The sequence below is a fragment of the Carlito syrichta genome, unplaced genomic scaffold, assembly GCF_000164805.1.
Source record: "Carlito syrichta isolate Samal-C Ts95f unplaced genomic scaffold, Tarsius_syrichta-2.0.1 Scaffold315320, whole genome shotgun sequence".
Classification (NCBI taxonomy): domain Eukaryota; kingdom Metazoa; phylum Chordata; class Mammalia; order Primates; family Tarsiidae; genus Carlito; species Carlito syrichta.
Window position 1 is genome coordinate 19,607 of NW_007259416.1, and position 21,160 is coordinate 40,766.

The 21,160-nt window shown below is 39.1% G+C and overlaps 1 protein-coding gene across 1 annotated transcript in view; it reads left to right on the plus strand.

Annotated features, from left to right (window-relative positions):
- LOC103275112 (short transient receptor potential channel 1-like) overlaps window positions 1-21,160 on the plus strand; it is a gene marked incomplete at its 5' end in the record, with an annotated part of 62,573 nt that overhangs the window by 19,187 nt on the left and 22,226 nt on the right. Inside the window, 3 exons of the mRNA XM_008072527.2 lie at window positions 11,621-11,752; window positions 13,836-14,031; window positions 18,065-18,401. Of these exons, the coding sequence (XP_008070718.1) occupies window positions 11,621-11,752; window positions 13,836-14,031; window positions 18,065-18,401 (665 nt within the window). The remainder of the gene's footprint in view (window positions 1-11,620; window positions 11,753-13,835; window positions 14,032-18,064; window positions 18,402-21,160) is intronic.

Here is a 21,160-nt window from a genome sequence, read left to right on the forward strand (position 1 = left end):
CACTCACCTCAGTCTCCCAAAGGTGCGGGATTACAGGCTGAGCCACCGAGCCCGGCTAGGGGATCACATTTCAACATGAGATTTGGAGGGAACAAATATCCAAACTATATCACCTGTCATCACACAAAACAGGTTGTTCTGTCAACAGTAGGATGTTTTTCCTATTTGGGAAACCACCCCGCCCTTCCCAATGTCCAGGTTATGAGTGCTGACATTTTGCTGTGATACCACTGGTACACTATCTCCTTGCACATATGTCACTGCAGGTCCTAACAATTTTCTGGTTTTGTTCCTTGGGAGGATTTCTATGGGAAGTCTGACCACTGGACCACTGCTAAGGAAGAGTGCAAAGCAGTGTGACCTGTAAGCCGTGCTGGTTTCTGAAGTTTGGTACAGGTCCAGTCTGCAACAAGATAAGCACAAAAGTTGGGAATAATTGTTTAGGAACTTTTTTTTAATAGGGGTCTCACTCTGTCACCTAGGCTGGAGTGCAGTGGCACACACATGGTCACCTCAGCCTCAACCTATTGGGCTCAAGTGACCCTTCTGCCTCAGTCTTCCAAGTAGCTGGAACTACAAGTACACACCACCATGCCTGGATAATTTTTTGATTTATTGTAGAGATGAGGTCTTACCAAGTTGTCCAGGCTGGACTCAAACCCGTGGGCTCAGGCAGTCCTCTGGCCTCCACCTTCCAAAGTGCTGGAATGACAGGCGTGAGCCACTGCACCCAGCTTAGGAAATTTTTATAGGCATTTGATATTGATGTGCCATTCAAATAGGTTTCATTTTTCTTGTATTTTACAAAAATATTGGCTTGTGAGGGACTGGGAATTTAAACAAAAACAACAGGCTGGGCACGGTAGCTCATGCCTATCATGAGCTACTGTGATTACCTGAGCCCATGGGTTTGAGGCCAGCCTGGACAACTTGATGAAACCTCTTCTCTACAATAAATCAAAAAATAAGCCAGGCCGGGCTCAGCCTGTAATCTCGTGTTTTGGGAGGTTAAGGTGAGTGGATTGCCTGAGCCCACGGGTTCGAGACCCACCTGGACAACTTGAGACCTCATCTCTACAATAAGTCAAAAAATTAGCCAGGCATGGTAGCGCATGCCTGTAGTTCCAGCTACTTGGAAGACTGAGGTGGAAGGATCGCTGGAGCCCAGCAGGTCGTGGCTGTGGTAGCCAGGAGCGTGCCACTGCACTCCAGTCTGGGCAACAGAGTGAGATCCCAACTCAGAAAAAAACAACAAAAAAAAAATAAGCCAGGTGTGGTGGCGGGCGCCTGTAGTTCCAGCTACTTGGAAGGCTGAGGTAGAAGAATCACCTGAGCTCAGCAAGTCGAGGCTGCAGTGACTGGGAATGTGCCACTGCACTCCAGCCTGGAGGACAGAGTGAGACTCCAACTCAAACAAACAAGCAAACAAACAAAAAACAACGGTAACAACAAAATCCACACAGCCCCAACACACACACACACACTCTCTCTCACATACACATACGTAAGCTCTTTATTGCAGTGGGTAAACTAGTCTAGAATTATTCAGGACCGTGGACAGCACCCAAGCCTGCTTCCCAAGCCCCTGAGTCAGGGCCTTCCTGTCTCTGCTCCCAGCTCCAGGGAATGCCTCTGGTGGAGTCCTAGCTCCTAAATCCCATTGGTACTTTTCAGCCTGTGTCTTAATCAACCTTTCTAAAGTGTCTGACATTTATTGACATCTGCATCTGTCAATTTTGCTTAAAAGTAATTTCCAAAGAAATAATAAAAACCATTCCCTTAGGATTATCAATGGGTCATGCCACTAGAATGAGGGGATAGTTCTTGGTGGCTAAAACATAATACTAATTTTTTTTTGTCATACTCTCATGCTGTCACCCAGGATGGTGGGCAATGGATTGATCACGGCTCACCGCAGCCTCAATCTCCTGGGTTCAGGAAATCCTTCTACCTCAGCCTCCTGAGTAGTTGGGACTACAGGTGTGTGTCACCACGCCTGGATAATTTGTTTTATTTTTGTAGAGACAAGGTCTTGCTATGTTGCCCAGGCTTGTCTCAAACTTGGCCTCCCAAAGTGCTGGGGTTACAGGCATGAGCCATTGTGCCTGACAACATATTACTAATTTTAAAACACCGTGTTGACATCATTCACTTACTTTTCAGTAGGTTCTTGCAGAGTGAGACAAGTCTTTTCTTTTGAGTTGGAGTCTCACTCTGTCACCTAGACTGGAGTGCAGTGGCCGCTCCTGGCCACTGCAACCTTGACCTGCTGGGCTCCAGCGATCCTTCCGCCTCAGTCTTCCAAGTAGCTGGAACTACAGGCGTGCGCTACCACACCCGGCTAATTTTTATTTATTTATTGTAGAGATGAGGTCTCACCAAGTTGCCCAGGAGGGTCTCAAACCCACAGGCTCAGGCAATCCACTCACCTCAGCCTCCCAAGGGGCGGGATTATAGGCTGAGCCACCAAGCCCGGCTACAAATGTCTTTTGATGCTGTTTTCCCAGTTGTAAAACTGGAATGCTGGGTAAGGTGGTTTAATTCCAGCAGTTGGGGAAGTGGAGGCAAAAGGATTGCCTGAGCTCACGGGTTCGAGGCCAGCCTGGGGAACTTGGCAAGATGTCATCTCCACAATAAATCAAAAAATTATCCAGGCGTGGTGGTGAGCACCTGTAGTTCCAGCTACTTGGAAGGCTGAGGTAGAAGGATTACCTGAGTCCATCAGGTCGAGGTTGTGGTGGCCGTGAGTGTGCCACTTCACTCCAGCCTGGGCAACAGTGAGACTCCGACTCAAAACAAAACCAAAAACTGGAATAATATTAGGCCAGGTACAGTGGTTTATGCCTGCAATCCCAGCACTTTGGGAGACCAAGGCAGGAGGATTGCTTTAACCCAAGAGTTCAAAATCAGCCTGAGCAACATAGCAAGATCTCATCTCTATGAAAAAAATTTTTTTTTTTTTTGAGTTGGATCTCACTCTGTCGCCCAGACCAGAGTGCAGTGGCCGCTCCCAGCCACCGCAGCCTCGACTTGCTGGGCTCCGGCGATCCTTCCATCTCAGCCTTCCAAGTAGCCGGAATTACAGGCGCGTGCTACCACGCCCGGCTGATTTTTTGTTTTATTGTAGAGACGAGGTCTCGCTGCCCAGGCGGGTCTCAAACCCGTGGGCTCAGGTGGGTCTCGAACCCGCGGGATTACAGGCTGAGCCACCGAGCCCGGTTCACAATGGCTACTTTTTAAATTTACTGTAGAGATGAGGCCTCACCAAGTTGCCCAGGCTGGTTTCTCAAAAACCTGAGCTCAGGCAAACCTCTCACCTTTGGCTCTCAAAGTGCTGGGATTACAGGCGTGAGTCACCACACCTGGCCTCAGAGAAGCATAAGCAAATTTAATGCATAAGAAATCATCAGGACTGCTTGTCAACACCGCATACAATGGAACAGTACTCAGCAATAAAAAGGAAGGAGCCATCGATAGGCACCACGATGTGGCTGAATCTCCAAATAATGATGGTGAGGGGCCAGGCACAGTGGCTCACGCCTGTAATCCCAGCACTTTGGGAGGTGAAGGCAAGAGGATTGCCTGAGCTCAAGGGTTCTAGACCAGCCTTGGCTACATGGCGAGACTTCATCTCTACAATCAATTAAAAAGAACCCAGCAGGGCGTGGTGGCGCATGCCTGTGGTTACAGCTACTTGGAAGGCTGAGGTGAAGATCTGAGCCCAGCAGGTCTGAGGCTGTGGTGGCCGTGAGTGATTATGCCACTGCACTCCAGCCTGGGCAACAGAGTGAGACTCCCACCTAAAAAGAAAAAGATGCCGAGCTCGGTGGCTCAGCCTGTAATCCTGCGCCTTTGGGAGGCTGAGGTGAGTGGATTGCCTGAGCCCGTGGGTTTGAGACCTGCCTGGGCAGTGAGACCTCATCTCTACAATAAATCAAAAAAATCAGCCAGGTGTGGTAGCGCATGCCTGTAATTCCGGCTACTTGGAAGGCTGTGTCGGAAGGATCGCCAGGGCCCAGCAGGTCGAGGCTGCGGTGGCCAGGAGAAGCCACTGCACTCCAATCTGGGTGACAGAGCGAGACTCCAACTCAAAAAAATAAAATAAAATAAAAAGATGATGGTGAGGAAAAGAAGCCAGGCAAGACAGTGCACATACTGTATGAAAATGCAAGAGATCCTTCAGAAACACAAAGCAGATTTGTGGCTGCCTGAGGCGAGGGAAAGGACTGGAGGGATGATGACAGTGGGAACCTAGTGGCAGAATTCTCCCCAGCAGCGAGTGAGCGAAAACCATGTCGATTCCTTTCTGGGACTGGCTCACAGAAACGTCCCATCGCTCTTACTCTATCTCCTTTCCCGTCCTGTAGCCAAATGAACAGGATTTTGAGGGCCTGGGTGAGGCAGAGCCTAGGTGAGGAGACTGGATCCCTGAGTGGGTGCAAAGTCCCTTCAACTGGCATTGGTCTGTGATGTAAACAAGATCTAAGGTGTGACACCATTTCTGTGTGAGGTCTGTTTGTTACAGCAGCCAACCAGCCATGACAAATACACAGACCAATGTAATCGCCCTACTAGAAGAGAGTTGGCTAGCGCCCTCAAAGTGAGGCAGTACATAGGAGCTCAGGCTGGTTCCCTGAGGCCTGAAGACCGGGCTCAGCACTGAGAGTAGATGGAAAGGGGACAGTCCAGATTGCTGGGCCAGTTTTCTCATGAAGCCATTGAGCAAACCCTGAAATAGCAGGGGAAGGAGACAGTCTAATAGCACAAAGGGGACCATTCTGCCCCTTAGGGTTCCAAAACCCTGATCTACCCAGCCATGAAATTAGGGTGGCCAGCAGCATTGGCTTTTTTTTGAGTTGGAGTCTCACTCTGTCACCCAGACTGGAGTGCAGTGGCTGCTCTGGCCACCGCAGCCTCGACCTTGTGGGCTCCGGCGAACCTTCCAAAGCCTCAGCCTTCCAAGTAGCTGGAACTACAGGCACGCGCTACCACACCCAGCTCATTTTTTTTTTTTTTGATTTATAGTAGAGATGAGGTCCTGCCATGTTGCCCAGGCAGGTCTCGAACCCGTGGGCTCAGGCAATCCACCCACCTCAGTCTCCCAAAGTGCAGGATTACAGGCTGAGCCACCAAACTGGCTAGCACTGGCTTTGAAGAGATTCTTTTTTTTCTTTTGAGTCAGAGTCTCACTCTGTCACCCAGACTGGAATGCAGTGGCACACTCATGGACATGGCAGCCTTGACCTGCTGGGCTCAGGTGATCCTTCTGCCTCAGTCTTCCGGGTAGCCAGAACTACAGGCACACGCCACTATGCCTGGCTAGTTTTTATTGAATAGACGAAAGTCTCGCCAAGTTGCCCAGGCTGGTCTCAAACCCGCAGGCTCAGGCAATCCACTCACCTTGGTCTCCCAAAGTGCTGGGATGACAGGTAGAGCCACTGTGCCTGGCCATCCCTTGTTTCTTTTCTTTTCTCATTAACCACAACTGGAGGGAGGAAAACCCCCCCATCTTCCCTGGACAGCAGCCCTTATGGGGAGTGTCCCCTGCATTAACATGTGAATGATGGGACACTCCCACTCATTTCACACCAGACCCACTCAAGCACCTCGCCAGGTCCTGTCCACACTTGGTTGTCTTGGTCCCAGTGCAGTCGCTCTGGGCCAGGACGTCAGAGCCAGAGCAGCTTAGGCCTTCTCTGAGGAAGACCGTATCAACCCACTTCTGTCCAGAGCCATCTGTAAACCGGGCTGTAGATTTTTCTTCCTCAGTCAGCTCACCATAAACAATGTCCATGAGACCATTAATGCAGGCTGCGAGCCGAAAGGCAGGAGAGGAATGCCAGTCACTTGCTCAGGCAACCTCCTTGTGCTTTAGGACTTACACAGGCCCAGCCCATATATGTCACTTCCCCTTGATGATGGAGTGCTGTAGGCCACCCTGGATTTTATGACCAGGTAGATCAGACAACACTAAGCTAGCTCATATGGTCGCCTGGTGTGCCATGCAACGTCGCCAAACCCTTGGAGCAAGCCAGAAGCTATTTCTCAAGTGGAGACTAAGTATTTGCTGAGAGAGGGTGTAACTTTGCTCCAAAATCTGATGCTCGGGTATTAAGACTAAAGACAGAACTACTTTGTAGCCTAGTCTACTAAGAAATCCTTCTCTCAGCCGGGCTCGGTGGCTCCGCCTGTCATCCCGCGCCTTTGGGAGGCTGAGGTGAGTGGATTGCCTGAGCCTGAGGGTTCGAGACCCACCTGGGCAACTTGGCGAGACCTCATCTCTACAACAAATCAAAAAATCAGCTGGGCATGGTAGTGCGTGCCTGTAATTCCGGCTACTCGGAAGGCTGAAGAGGAAGGATCACCGGAGCCCAGCAGGTCGAGGCTGCGGTGGCCGGGAGCGGCCACTGCACACCAGTCTGGGTGACAGAGTGAGACTCCACCTCAAAAAAAAACAAACAAACAAACAAAAAGAAATCCTTCTCTCCTTGTATGATTCCCCCACTAAAGCTGGCAGCTTTCAAGTGACCCAGTCACTGGTCACAATCATGTCCCTTGGCAGGGCATGGCGGCTCACACCTGTAATCCCAGCCTTTTGGGAGGCGAGAGGATTGCCTGAGCCCACAGTTTGGAGACCAGCCTGGGCAACATGGCAAGACCCGTCTCTACAATAAATCAAAAAAATTAGCCGGGCATGGTGGCGCGTGCCTGTAGTTCCAGGCTGAAGCGGAAGAATCCCCTGAGCCCAGCAGGTTGAGGCTGTGGTGGCCATGAGCATGCCACTGCACTCCAGCCTGGGTGACAGAGTGAGATTCCGACTCAAAAAAATGATAATAATAATCATGTCTGTCAATATACCTATGCTACCTCTCAAGTCTGGAGCCCAACGAGGCCACTGCCTCCTTTTTAGTAGGCAGTTTGATGTACTGCAGCTTGTCCTTTAGTTTGTAGAAAAATCTCATCACCCTCCAGGCCCCTGGACAGTTTACTAAGTAGACAGGCCCCTCCTTATTTCTGGAATTTATTATCTGTCCTCTGGCACATACATCATGCCTTACCAAGTCATCTAGAGTATCTGTTAATTCCTGCTCTTAAGGTCCAACTGAATGATGTTGTCTGCCATAGTAGATCAGCCTGATATGCATTAGAGTGATGATTTGGTAAAACAAAACAAAACAAAATAAAAACAAAACAAACAAAAACCCCCCTGTCAACTCAGTGTCTACAGCCTGGCATGATGGTTCACTCATGCCTGTAATCCTAGCACTTTGGGAGGCAGAGGCGAGAGAATTGCCTGAGTCCAGGGGTTCAAGACCAGGCTGGGCAACTTATTATCTCTACAGTAAATAAAAAAATTAGCCAGGTGTAGTGGCACATTCCAGTTACTTGGAAGGCTGAGGCGGAAGAATCACCTGAGCATAGCAGGTCGAAGCTGCCGTGACTGTAAGTGTGCAATGCACTCTAGCCTGGGCGACGGAGTTAGCCTCCAACTCAAAAATAAAAACAAAACAAAAAAAACTGTGTCTAAGTGTGTCCAGAGAGTGACATGCCCTGAAGCAGGAAGTGAAGGCTGACTGCTGGCCCTGACGGATGAGTGCAAACTGCCCTGGTGTTTCGTGTAGAAGAACAAGCCTTGACTAGGCCTCTAGTTGCCTGTTAGAGCCCAACACCTGTGCTGATCTGTTCCAAGAAGGACCACATCTGGAAAAGTGCCCACAATTGAGACACTCACTAGAATAAGTTTATCATAATGCTCTGCCTTTTTTTTCTTTGAGTTGGAGTTTCACTCTGTCACTCAGGCTGGAGTGCAGTGGCATGCTCACAGCCACTGCAGCCTGGGCTCAGGAGATCCATCTGCCTCAGCCTTCCAAGAAGCTTGAACCACAGGCATGTGCTACCATGCCTGGCTAATTTTTTTGATTTATTGTGGAGACGAGGTCTCATCAAGTTGCCCAGGTTGGTTTCAACTCCTGGGCTCAGGCAATCCTCTCACTTGTACCTCCCAAGCTGCTAGGATTACAGGTGTGAGCCACCGCACCCGGCTTACTCTGTCATTCTTTAAGGTCATCTCTCTTCTATGCTGGCCAAACTGAAGAGATAACGGTGATGTGATGGGAATTACCTTGCATCTTTAAAATCTTTGATAGTGGTGTGTATCCCTGTGATGAGATAAAGTACTGTTTTTTTGTTTTGTTTTTGTTTTTGAGTTGGAGTCTCACTGTTGCCCAGACTGGAGTGCAGTGGCCGCTTCCGGCCACCGCAGCTTTGACCTGCTGGGCTCTGGTGATCCTTCCACCTCAGCCTTCCAAGTAGCTGGAACTACAGACGCGCGCTACCACACCCGGCTAGTTTTTTTTGATTTATTGTAGAGATGAGTTCTCACCAAGTTGTCCAGGTGGGTCTCGAACCCACGGGCTCAGGCAATTCACTAACCTCAGTCTCCCAAAGCGCGGGTTTATAGGCTGAGCCATTGAGCCCGGCTTCTTTTTTTCTTTAAGTTACTTGCCTTGCCTGAAGAATTTGTCTCCTTGCTCTATACAGTTCTTGATGTCTGTGTTTAGTTTGTTTTTTATTCTCTTTTTTATTTTTTAACTTTGGGTTTTTGGGGGGTTTTTTTTGGCCTTTTTTTATTTTAAAGATGTGGGGTACAAGTCAGGATTGGGCACATTAGTGGATGACATACAGGTGAAGTCTGGGAAACTTTGATTCTTAAGAGTCATTTTAGTGTTCCTGCAAAGGCCAGCCAGTAATTTGGGCAGAGGTTGTGCTAGTGCATTTTAAACCCTTAAAGTTGTTTTGTTTTATTTTTTCAGTTGTTATTGTTATTATTATTACTAGAGATGTGGTCTCATTATTGCTAGTTTCAAACTCCTGACCTCAAGCAATCCTCCCACTTTGGCCTCTCAAAATGCCAGGACTGCAGGCATGAGCCGCCACAACTGACCAAGCCCTTAAAGTTTTTGATATCAATCTGTGGGTTAGTTGGAGAATGCATTCAAAGTTGTGGGCATTTTTTGACTCTTCGTTGACTTTTTACTTTTAACAAACTTTCTGATGTTCCTCACACATTTACTTTTCTAGTCAGCCAGGTATTTGTGGAGACCTAATATGAATCCATCTGTGACTTTCTTATTTCTAAGATCTCCCTATTAAATTTCTTGATAATCTACTGTTCACCTCAACTTAGACTGCATCCTCAGTCTTGCAGAACTTCAGATTTTCTCTGTCCATTTATACCAAGTCCACCACTTTCAGCCAGTAGAACTGATTTGCGTCTCATTGAATTGATTTTGTCCCCTCTGGCACAAAAGTACAGGCTTATTATTTCTGAGCTGGTAAAACTATAGATCTCTTTGACTGAACTGGGGACAGGGTCATGGAGGTAGTTCTAGGTAAAGCCACAGATTCTAGCTATTCCTGCCCAGAAGCACTGACAGGTTTTTGATAATCAACAGTTATCAATAGAAAATTTCCAGTGACCTGATATGATTGGCATTTGGGGTTAATTTTGTTCAGTTTTTATGCTTTTTTTGTGTGTGTGTGTGAAAGGGAGTCACTGACCTCTTCATACTGTCATTGCTTTTGATGGTGTTTTGAATCCCAAAGATGATAGATTGTATAAAGGAAGGCAGCTTTGTTATTTGTCAGATTGTGTCTAGATGCTTTCACACAATGATGCTTCATTATAACTCTGACATAGTTGGTTGTCAACTTCTTTATCCCACCTTTATTGGAAGTTACTCTTCCTGTGCATTTTGTCATTAATCCTTAGTATATCTTGAGATATGATAAAGTAGGTTACTACAAAAGTCTATTTTTGAAACTGTGATGAGATTAACTCATGTAGATATATTGATAGAAACAAAAAGAAAACTTGCTTAATTACATATATTTTTTCCAGCTTTTTGACAGGATAGTATAGGCAAATACCTCTTCAGAAATATTCAATTCATACACAGATAATTGTATTTGTTCATTTAATAGCTAGATCATATCTGAATTTCAAAAATATTGTTGTCATAAAAGTGCATTATACAGGGTCTATTTTTGTATCTAAGTAAGACATTAACCCAATAAGCTAAATGAACATATCAGTAAATTTGTTCAAAGAAAATTTTAGAATTTCCATATAGAAAAAAGCACTTACAAAGTAGAAACATAAACAACAAATGGGGTAAAAATATTTGAGTCACTTTTTACTAGACGATGGGTTAATTTCTTTGATATGTAAAGAGATCTTACAAATTGACTCAAGTAAGATAAACAATCATTAGACAAATGGGCCAAAGAATATAACAAGCAATTTATAGAGGAAGAAGTATAAATGAATATTAAGTGTGAAAAGTTGCTCAAGCTTCTAAAATAATTTAGATTAAACCAATTCTAAAATTCTCATTTTCTATATTAGGTTAGTAAAGATTGAAAAAATTGATAATACCCAGTATCTATAAAGATATGAGAGAAAATGGGCTTTCCTCATTATTATTGCATTGGAAACATCTGTCAGTATTTAAAATACACATGTCATTTCCCAGCAGTTCAAAGTATGCAGAGGATATACAAACTAAAGAATATTCGTTGCTACATTTTTTTAATAGCAGAAACAAATTAGAAGCAACCAACATATTCATTAATGGAAATCTGATGGTTTACAACAAAAGGAGAACCAACCAGTTGTAGAAAAGAACGAGGTGGCTTTATATGTAATGACATAGAAAGAGATTCATGATATGTTATATTTTTTAAAAAATCATCTTCTTTCTTTTTATATTGTGTCTGATCGTGTTTGTGTGTGAATAGAAAATATCAGCAAAAATATGCACAAAACTGTATAAGGTGACTATCTTTTAGAATTGCCATTGTTAGGAAGAGGAGGATTGGGAGAATCATGTTGTCAATTGCTTACTATTTTTAATAACAAGCATGTATTACATCTATATCTAAAATAAAATTATGTATTATATAATATCTACCAAACTTAGAAATTAAGAATTATATTTGCATATTTATAAATGAAGAATTATAGCAACATTTTTCTGGTTTGTTTTGTATTTAGGTATCAAAATATGAACGTTAATTTACAGAAAGTGAAGCTGGAGATTGTGCATAAATGAATGATTATACTCTTAAGATTTGAAACATCTTTCAAAATCATAACCTGACTGAATGAGTAATATGTTATATCAAGCATATTGAAGTAGTTTTATTACTAGGGAAGAAAACATTTATTAATCATCCAATCCACATTATATCAAATTTCATTGGTTATTAGCATATTTCATTAAAATTATGTTGAGTTCAGGAATAGAAATTTAATTAAGTGGGACTGAACAATATCTTCATATTATACCAAGGACACTTTGAATCCATGAAAAGAGACAGTAAAGCAATTTTCTTAAAAGCAACAGATACAAAGTTTTTCATTATTTATATCTCAAAATATTTAATTTTTAAGTTTTTCTTTTTATGCAGGTTATCTTATAAAAAAGTATATTTATAGTTTATCTTTTAAAAAATTTTATTATACTTTACGTATAAATTTGTGAAAACTATAAGCTGAAATATGAATTAGATGTGTATAGTAAGTTTATTTTACATTATGGAATCCAATTTGTCACAGGTTTCGTCTTGATATATATCGATGTTTGGCCAGTCCAGCTCTAATAATGTTAACAGAGGAGGATCCAATTCTGCGAGCATTTGAACTTAGTGCTGATTTAAAAGAACTAAGCCTTGTGGAGGTGGAATTCAGGTAGGAATGAATGGAAATTGTAAATTATATAATTTTTTTTCAGTTCTTCAACCTGAGTCCCTTCATTTGCCAAATTATAATTTATATTTATTTGCATTTGATCCAAGATGACCACACTTTGTTGCCATTTATGTAATCTTATAATCTGAGTTCTAAGTAATCATTTAAAATAAAAGTTATTCATCTCTTTCCAAAAAGCATATGAAGCATTGTTATGGTTATATAATCATAGAATAAAAAATTAGATTTGCTTCAGCCTAGTGTTTTTATAGATAGGGAAATAGATTTATAAATGCTTGATGTTTTACAAATATAAGCATCTACTTAGGAACAAAGTTGAAACTGAAAGTAAGAGTAAAATTGTAAGTAATTTTGCCTCTGGTCTACTTGTTTCTGGTCTACTATATTTCCATCTAAACTGTACAGCCACTTATTTGTCTTCTAAAAATCTATTAGAGATGAGACAAATTAGATTAATAAAATGTATTAATTTTACCTTTGAATCTAGTGTTCCATCAAATGTTTATCTAAAGATAGGATATCTTTGGCTCTTTGGCCATTGCTTTGCTAAACTCTGGCCTGGCCACATGGCTCTTTGAGTTATGTTGGCCATGTTTCCTAGATTTGGCCCTCTCCCTTATTTTGGGGAGGTGAATCTCCTCACTATTCTCTTTCTCTCTCTCTCTCCAATTTACTTTCTAAATAAACTGTATTTTCCAATTTAAAAAATAAAAAATAATGATGGGATAGCTATGTAATAATATACCCTTTTGTGTTTTTTGTTTGTTTTTGAGTCATGATCTCACTGTGTCACCCAAGCTGGAGTGCAGTGGCATGATCAGGGCTCACTGTAGCCTTGATCTCCTAGGCTTAGATGTTCTTTCCACCTCAGCCTCTTGAGTACCTGTGACTACAGATGCGTACTATCATGCCCGGCTAACTTTAATTTTTTATAGCAACAAGATCTCACTATGTTGCCTAGACTGGTCTTGTACTCCTCAAGTTCTCCCACCTAGACCTTCCAAAGTGCTAGGATTACAGGCATAAGTCACTATACCTGGCCTAATAATATACACTTTTGATAAACATTCCCATCTGCAATTTGACTCCTAAACTAAGAAGCAGCTATTTATTTTCAGGTAGTTTTGGTTTCATAGTAAATGCAAAGAATGAGTGACAAAAATGTTAACCTTTAAGGAAAAGAAGTTTTTATTCTTTGAGTTATAATTTTATGTAGCCAGTTCATGGAAACCCCATTGTATAGAAAGACTAACCAGTGGGAAATCTTCCTGTTTCTTTTTCCTTTTTGGAGGGATGGGGGGAAGAGGAATAAAAATTTATTTTCTGAAGTCCAACTCCAGGATCATGATTTATAACTATTTATTTCTGACTTCATTCTTAAGTTATTAAACTCAGTCATAAATTTAATGTAATTGATGTTTTTACAAGGAATTATATTTATCAAAAATTAATTGAGGCCTGCCTTTCATAAGCAATTCAGCCCTAAGACTCAAGCAATAGTGATTCCAAAAGAGTTCTTTGTTAGGTGTATTTTAGTATGTTTCTCATTTGAATTTCATTAAAATTAGCACTTTAAATCAATCAAAATGCTATTTTAATATTAGAAGTAGCATAAACATATTGTAGGCTATTATTGAAAAAACTAGTTAAAAATTATATGATAATCATGATTGAGTAACATTAAGATATTATTTCTATTGTTTAGTTGAATAAAAGGAAGTTTTAACCAAACTTATAGAGAATAAGGGAAAATGAGTTAAGTGAAGAACAGGTTGACCAATATTAGAATTTCTAGGAATATTGGTATTTATACAGGAACATTGCTCTCGTCTAAGATTTATCAGTATGCACTCAGGAAACATAATTGTGTTATGGTTTTCCCCAAGGTTGTGCAGAATTTATGCACTGGTAGTTTACTTTGATTGTCTGCAAAAAATGACTTCAGATTTTAAGTTGTAATGTCGTAATTAAAATGTTGCTGAGTAAAAAATTTTCTAGTGAATATAGTTTATTTAGAAGATGAAAGTGACATTTCTAATAATAGACTACTGTTATTTTGTAGGAATGATTATGAGGAACTAGCCCGGCAATGTAAAATGTTTGCTAAAGATTTGCTTGCTCAAGCCCGGAATTCACGTGAATTGGAAGTTATTCTAAACCATACATCTAGTGATGAGCCTCTTGACAAACGGGGATTACTAGAAGAAAGAATGAATTTAAGTCGTCTAAAACTTGCTATCAAATATAACCAAAAAGAGGTATGACACTTTCTATGATATATTTAAGTTAGTTAGTTAGCCCCTACAGTAGTCTAGGGACTCAGAGCAAAGGCTTTGGAGTAACACATCTGTGTTGAGATCCTAGTTCTGCTTCATAACACAATTGTATGTCTTGGGAAAGTTGTTGAATCTGTCTGAGCTTTAACTTAAGAATTAATTAAGAATATATACTTGAAGTGTTTAGCACAGTGAGTACTAGCATTAATCAAGTACTCAGTAAATGACAGTTACTATATAGTAGTTATTATTAAGTATAGTAACAATATGGATGTTGATTTAATGTTTTTGCTAAATAGAAGCTACACAGGTCAGATCGTGAGATCCTGTGCAATAGATGCCTTTATAAGGAAGTTTCCATCTGTGCTTTGTCTGCTATAGGTGTATTTTACTGACCTGATTATAAATTGCCCCTTCTATAGTAATAGTGATTTCTATTTAAAAATAAATTACCAGATATTCTATTTCCAGATTCTTCCTATTTGTAATTCATTGTGAAAGGTAGAAAGGCACATGATATGACAACTAAGTTGAATATGACTCTTCTGGCATTATCCCTTCCTATTAAAGGAAATACACATTTCTAGTCCCCATACACATATATACACATGATTCAGGAACTTGAATGGGAAGATATGCATTCTAAACTTCATTTTTTGAGATAATTTACTGAACAGGTGGTATTTATATGTAGCTAGTAGTATCTAATTGATAGTGTGGGATGTTGGTAAATGGTACTTATTAGGTGTTATTTCTGTTACCCATTATTTTCATTATCAATATAGGTATTGAAATAAAATTTGCTTATCAAATTTATGTAATTACAAAAATGGGGCCTGAAGTAGATAATGATAGAAAGCAAGATGTAGTATGTCTGGTGCAAAAAGCAGACTTTTTTTCTTGGTTGAAAATTTGAGCTTCACATAGCTATTAGGAGACTGATAAAGGAATTATAAATGTTTAAAACATTTAGGTTACCTAGATAGTATATTGCTTCTCTAAGTCTTTAACTTCAAATCCTAGACTTTTCTGCTACTCCAAGGTTTTTGCTCAAGGTGGAACATTTATAGGAAAAAAGTTCTAGAATTCAGATGAATGTAGATATAATATTATAAATTATCAACATACCCATACCTAGGTAGCATAAAAAGGAAATACAATGCTAATGTGTATACATATAAACAGAAAATATAGGAACCCTGATGTCATCTTCCTCAAATCATATGTTTTGACTAGATCTTATGTTAATATAGTCTATGTTCCACAACCAAAAATGGACATGAAGTACTAGAAAATGATAGAATAAAGGGATAATGAGACATAAAATCAATTTAAGTAATTGACAAAAAGAACCTCGAAGAAAGGTGTAAAGAACCAAGATTATCCTAGTTAGAAAAGAAAAATCTAATAAGCATTTCCTAATGATATCTATATCCCTGAAGGAATCACACATGTTAACCAAATGTTCAGTTCTAAAGAAGGTGAAAGAATAGGTAACAAGAAGTAGTAGTCACATTTGTTAGTTGCAAGGAAGATACTTTAAAATTTTAAGAATGAATAAAAGTGTAAAGTAATTTTTTAAACTAGATTGCTAAATATGATCAAAGGGAAAGATAATATTTTCTCAACCACTTGGTAAGCTTTGCTCAGGTTATCAGTCCTAAATAGCAAACTACCCTGAAACTTCATGGCATAAAATGGCATTTCATAATTACTTTATAATAATTTTATAATCATTTTATTGTGCTCTTGAATTCCATAGGTCAGAGATTAGGAAAGGGCATGGCAATCATGATATATCTCTGTTTCCCCTATCTGGGGACTCAGCTGGAGACAACTCAGATGACAGGGCTATAATCATCTGGAGGCATCTCTACTCACATCTGGTATCCAAGCAACAACTGAGGACTCCGGACCAAGGAGGTCTGAGTGGCCTGGATACTCGATGAGTGAGTCCACAGAAGGTGGGGCTCCTAAGAGCTCACAGCTGAAACCATGGAGAAGCATGGCCATCATGGTGGGCAGACTTTGAGGAAGTGGTTGCAAAAGATTTTGAAGGCCGACTGGGGTGTCTGCATGCAGCCCCTTACAGCATGATAGCTTCAGGGCAATAGGACTTCTTATATGTCAGTTCATAGCTCCAAGAACAAGTGTTCCAGTGAACAAGGTGGAAGATGCATAGCCTTTTACCCTCAGAAGTCACATAGCATCACTTCTGCTAGAATCCACTAGTTAAAACAACCAAAAACCTATTGAATTGAAGGGTATGGAACTTTGACATCCTCTAGATGATAGGAAGAAAAAAATTGTGTCCATGTTTCACTGAAGACTTGGAATATTTCTAATTGAATTTTTTTCCCAAATACAAATGTAACACTATTGTTAATTAAATCATCATTCTATAGAGGGATGGAAAGGACAGTAATCAGTCCTGAGATTGCTTTGATATTTGGGAGAAGGGTAAAACTACTAAATTCAGGATGCTACTAAACTGGGTATTTGGTAGGAGGAAAAACTGTCTCTCTCCAGGGTACTTTTCCTTGAGAAACAAATTAAGATTCCCCAAGAACACTGGAGTTTGAGCAGAAGAATAAAGAATGAAGTAAGACTTTATTGCCAAAATAAGTACAGTTGTCCATCAGTATACATGGGAGATTGGTTCCAGATCCTCTGTGAATTCCAATATCCATAGAGGCTCAAGTCCTTGATATAAACTGGTGTAGTGGTTGCGTATAATCTACACACATCTACCTGTAGACATTAAATCATCTCTAGGTTATTTATAATTCCTAATACAATGTCTACACATTACTGCATTCACATGGGTTCAGCATAATACTCAGACTGAGGAAGTTTTTTGGAACTTTGCAGAATCTCTTTTTTTCTGAGTATTTTCAATTCATGGTTGATTGAATCCATAGGTGCAGAACCTACAGATACAGAGGGCTGACTGTATAGTATATTAGAAATGTCTTTGATAAACACAATAAATAACAAAATAAATAACAAAACTCTGTCCAGTTCACTACAATTTCACTACAAAATTATATTTTACAAATTATATTCTATGTCAGGATAAGTCTTTTCAAATCAGAAGATTGACCAAATACTATTTTATATTACCTTAGTAATATTGTTTTATAATAATAGCTTCAAACCTGATCATATTATTAAAGACACTGTTATAAGAACCCTTAAGTTATACTTCACAATGGGAGCATTATATTGGAAAAATATTGCCTATGAAATTTGCAAACTAAGAACCTTTGTAAACTTTGGTAAATTAATTTCTGTATTTGAACTAGAATTTTTCTCATATTTGGAAATATTTTCCCTTTTCTTCTCACACAAAATTCAGTTGTAAACGTGCCTAAGAGAATCTTCAATGTTGTTTAAGAATTTCTCAGTGTTTTCCTGGAGCATAAATAGATCTAATATTTAACCTTTGATTGTTTTTGCTACCTTGCCATCTTGGTTTCTTGTAACTAAAATCTGCAGCTTCTCTAGACTGAAGACATCCAAACAGTAACGGTGTCTTTTTCTATGGATTGTGTATGTTAACTTTGAAATTTCATAAATATTATTGTAAGAGTTTTTGTAAATTAAATGTGACATAATGGCTAATGGGCTAATAATAATAATAGTTAATACTTATATAATACATGCTATGAGCCAGGGACTATTCTAAGAGCTTTGCATTTAATTCTAACAACTTTATGAGTAGATTGTATTATTATCCCCATTCTACAGATGGATAAAGAGGCTTAGAGAAATTTAAAAACTTACTCAAGTTATTTAGTAACACTCTGAATGTGAATCTAGGTAACCTGGCTCCAGAGTATGTGCTCTTAATCTGTACGTTCTTTTATTACTTGTAAAAAAAAGGGGAAAAAGTCAATATTCATTGTATAGAATTGATTTTTAAACTAGTATTAAAACTTTGAATATCAATTAATCAGTATTTAAAGGTTTTATTTTACTTTTTTCTTTTTAATGTGTGTGTATGTCTTTTCAGTTTGTCTCCCAGTCTAACTGCCAGCAATTCCTGAACACTGTTTGGTTTGGACAGATGTCAGGTTACCGACGTAAGCCTACCTGTAAGAAGATAATGACTGTTTTGACAGTAGGCATATTTTGGCCAGTTTTGTCACTTTGTTATTTGATAGCTCCCAAATCTCAATTTGGCAGAATCATTCACACACCTTTTATGAAATTTATTATTCATGGAGCATCATATTTCACATTCCTGCTGTTACTAAATCTATACTCTCTTGTCTACAATGAAGATAAGAAAAACACAATGGGACCAGCCCTTGAAAGAATAGACTATCTTCTTATATTGTGGATTATTGGTAAGTATCAAGTTAGTTTGAAAGGTTTTGCCTTTATTTAGCCTATTAGTTCTCCCTTGCTTGATGGCATTATGAACACTGAGTTCATTTTGTAATTTTACACTGGTCACACCGCAAGAACTTTAACACTTGCATGGTCATTGAAAACTTAACACTTTTGTAAAGATAAATGTTCCTAAACTTGATGATAAGAAAGCATATATCTTATTCAATTTTTTTAAATATATGGAAGTTAAAAATTCTTTATTCTCAGACTCTACGGTTGTTCATGAGTGCTTTTTTTGGTCTAAGAGTATGAGCTCTTCCTAGGTATTTTGAAACTTGATATGTTTTATATTCCTCTGCTTCTTGACAGTTGCCTATTCTGTTTCATTATAAGATTAGTTTTCCTTTTAAGAACTTATAAACTTGTGTAATTATATCTTACTTTATCTCTATTATAGAAACATTATTTAAATTTAAAGGGGTCTCTGGTGATGCACTGCTTAGATCGGTTCTTTGTAATATAGCTAAATTTCTTTAGAAATAACAGATATTTTTAAAGTATACGACATTTTATTTCTGAATTTTATTTTTTATTATGCTGTATTGCTACAGTTTTTACTCACCTCACCCTTTTGTATGTATGGTTAGGGGGGTTGAGATGGAATTGCATTATCTGTTTATAGTATTTTAAAGACATTTCCCTTATTTCCCTCTGTATTTTCAACCTTGTTTTTAACCTCAACATTTTCCATCTGTCCATCTATTATTTGCTTTAGAGTAAAAGGATATTGAAATTTAGTCTTTTCTATGGTATGTAGTACTAATTGTATTTATCTTTTGATAAAGACATTCTTTATTGTTCTGAATATTAAATGGGTTGAGAAGATTTAATTTACAGTGTTCAATTTCTTTTCTCCTTCTGCTATAAAAATAACTTATATTTTGACATTTTTATTTGAAAAATCAGTTAATTTCAATTAACTTGGTTTCAGTTTTTCTTTTAGCAGTATTTAATCTATGAATAATTAATATTTAAAATTAGATGAAGTAAAAATATACATCTAAACTCTAGGCTAAAAAGAGTTAAGTAATTCCTTATTGTTAATATTTTCTTGTTAACTGTGGGTCTTTTCAACATGAAGTTTGTTTATATTGTTTTTTGAATAGTTAAAAATATATTAGTTTGAAAAGGCTATCAAGGAAACACTTTCCCTCTATTCATTTCAACTATTTCTGAAAGATTACTATATATACCTTAGTCTTAACAAAATGAAACTTTATGTCATTTATCTATAACCCATTGTTTAAGTAGTAGTAAAAAATAATATTTTCTGTGTTTTGTAAATAAGATTGAGTTTATTCAAGTCTGTGTAAGAATCAAATTAAAGTTTATATGTCTTAACAGTGAGTAAAAACTCACCAAAGTCAAATAGACATGTCACCCTTTGGATAGCATAAATATTGTTGCTGATTTTCATAATGATGGTAAAATCAGGGTTATTCCCTTTTAAGAATAATAGCCCAGTTTTCAACATAATGTGTGTACACATATGTAACCCCCCCAATATGATTGATTTTCTAACCATATTCTGCTTCACTAGAAGAATGCATGTAAATTAAGCCAGTAAAATTTCTAGAAGTGTTTTACTTCCCTCATCTTCTGCTCTGTAGTAATTCTATCTGAACAAACCTACCCAAAGATGTTCTCTTAAACCTATTATGTAGTTAGATCTCTCTGGGCTTTCTTCAATATATAGATCCAAAACTGCTCTAAATGAGCATGTAGGGATCGTTTGCTTACTTGCCTACAGGCACTTCTTAGTTCAATTTATTATTTCAAGCAACGAGCACAGTGACTTTTTACTCTGATGTCCAAATTTTGTATATTTGTTTTCTGTTTCCTTTTGTTAACTTTTCAGGTAAAAATAGAATCAAATTATAAAAAGCAAGGTAGGTAGAAAGGAAACAATTTGTTGATTAAAGCTCAGAACAGCTATTATTAAAATGTATTTTTTAAATGTCATGTACCTACTTTGTCCAGGCACGGATAGGAGCAGATATGGTCCTTACATCCCTGCACTCATGGAGCTTATAGTTTAATAAAGGCAAAAAAATCCACAAAACATTAACTTGAGAATCACACAGATAAATAAAAAATCACAAATGGGTCAAGTGCCATTAAGTAAAGGTCATGGTGCTAGGAAAGCAAGCATGTTATAAGGGCTTTTGACCTAATCAGGGAGGTTGAGAAATATATTCTTCAGAAATATATTCTGAAGTAGCAATTAGTTAAATCTAAAAGGTAAATAGGCATCAACTTGGAGAATAGAGAGAGAAAAATACTCTGGGTTGAGATTCAGAAGCCCATTGGCAAGAGAGAGCATGGTGCAAAGAAGGGGCTGAGTAAAGGCTACCATAAGGAAAAAGGAGAACAAGAGGAGCTTGATTCAAAATCAAGCTGTGGAAACATTTTAGACTGTGCAAGGACATATAGCCCAGGTTAGCTAATTTTGACTTATACAAAAACAATGGAAAACCATTAAAGTTTTTAAGTAGGCAAGAGACATGATCAGTTTTGCCTTTTGAAAAGCTTATTCTGTCTACAGAGTGAAGAATGTGCTAGGAGGATAGGGCTGTGGCTAGAGGAGATGGAGGGAGACCAATACAGAAGTTTTACAGTAATCCAGACGAGAGCTGGTGATTCCTTGGACTTAGGGTGATTTTGATAAAGAGAGAAGGTAACAGAATTGAGAGATATTTACAAGGAAGGTAAG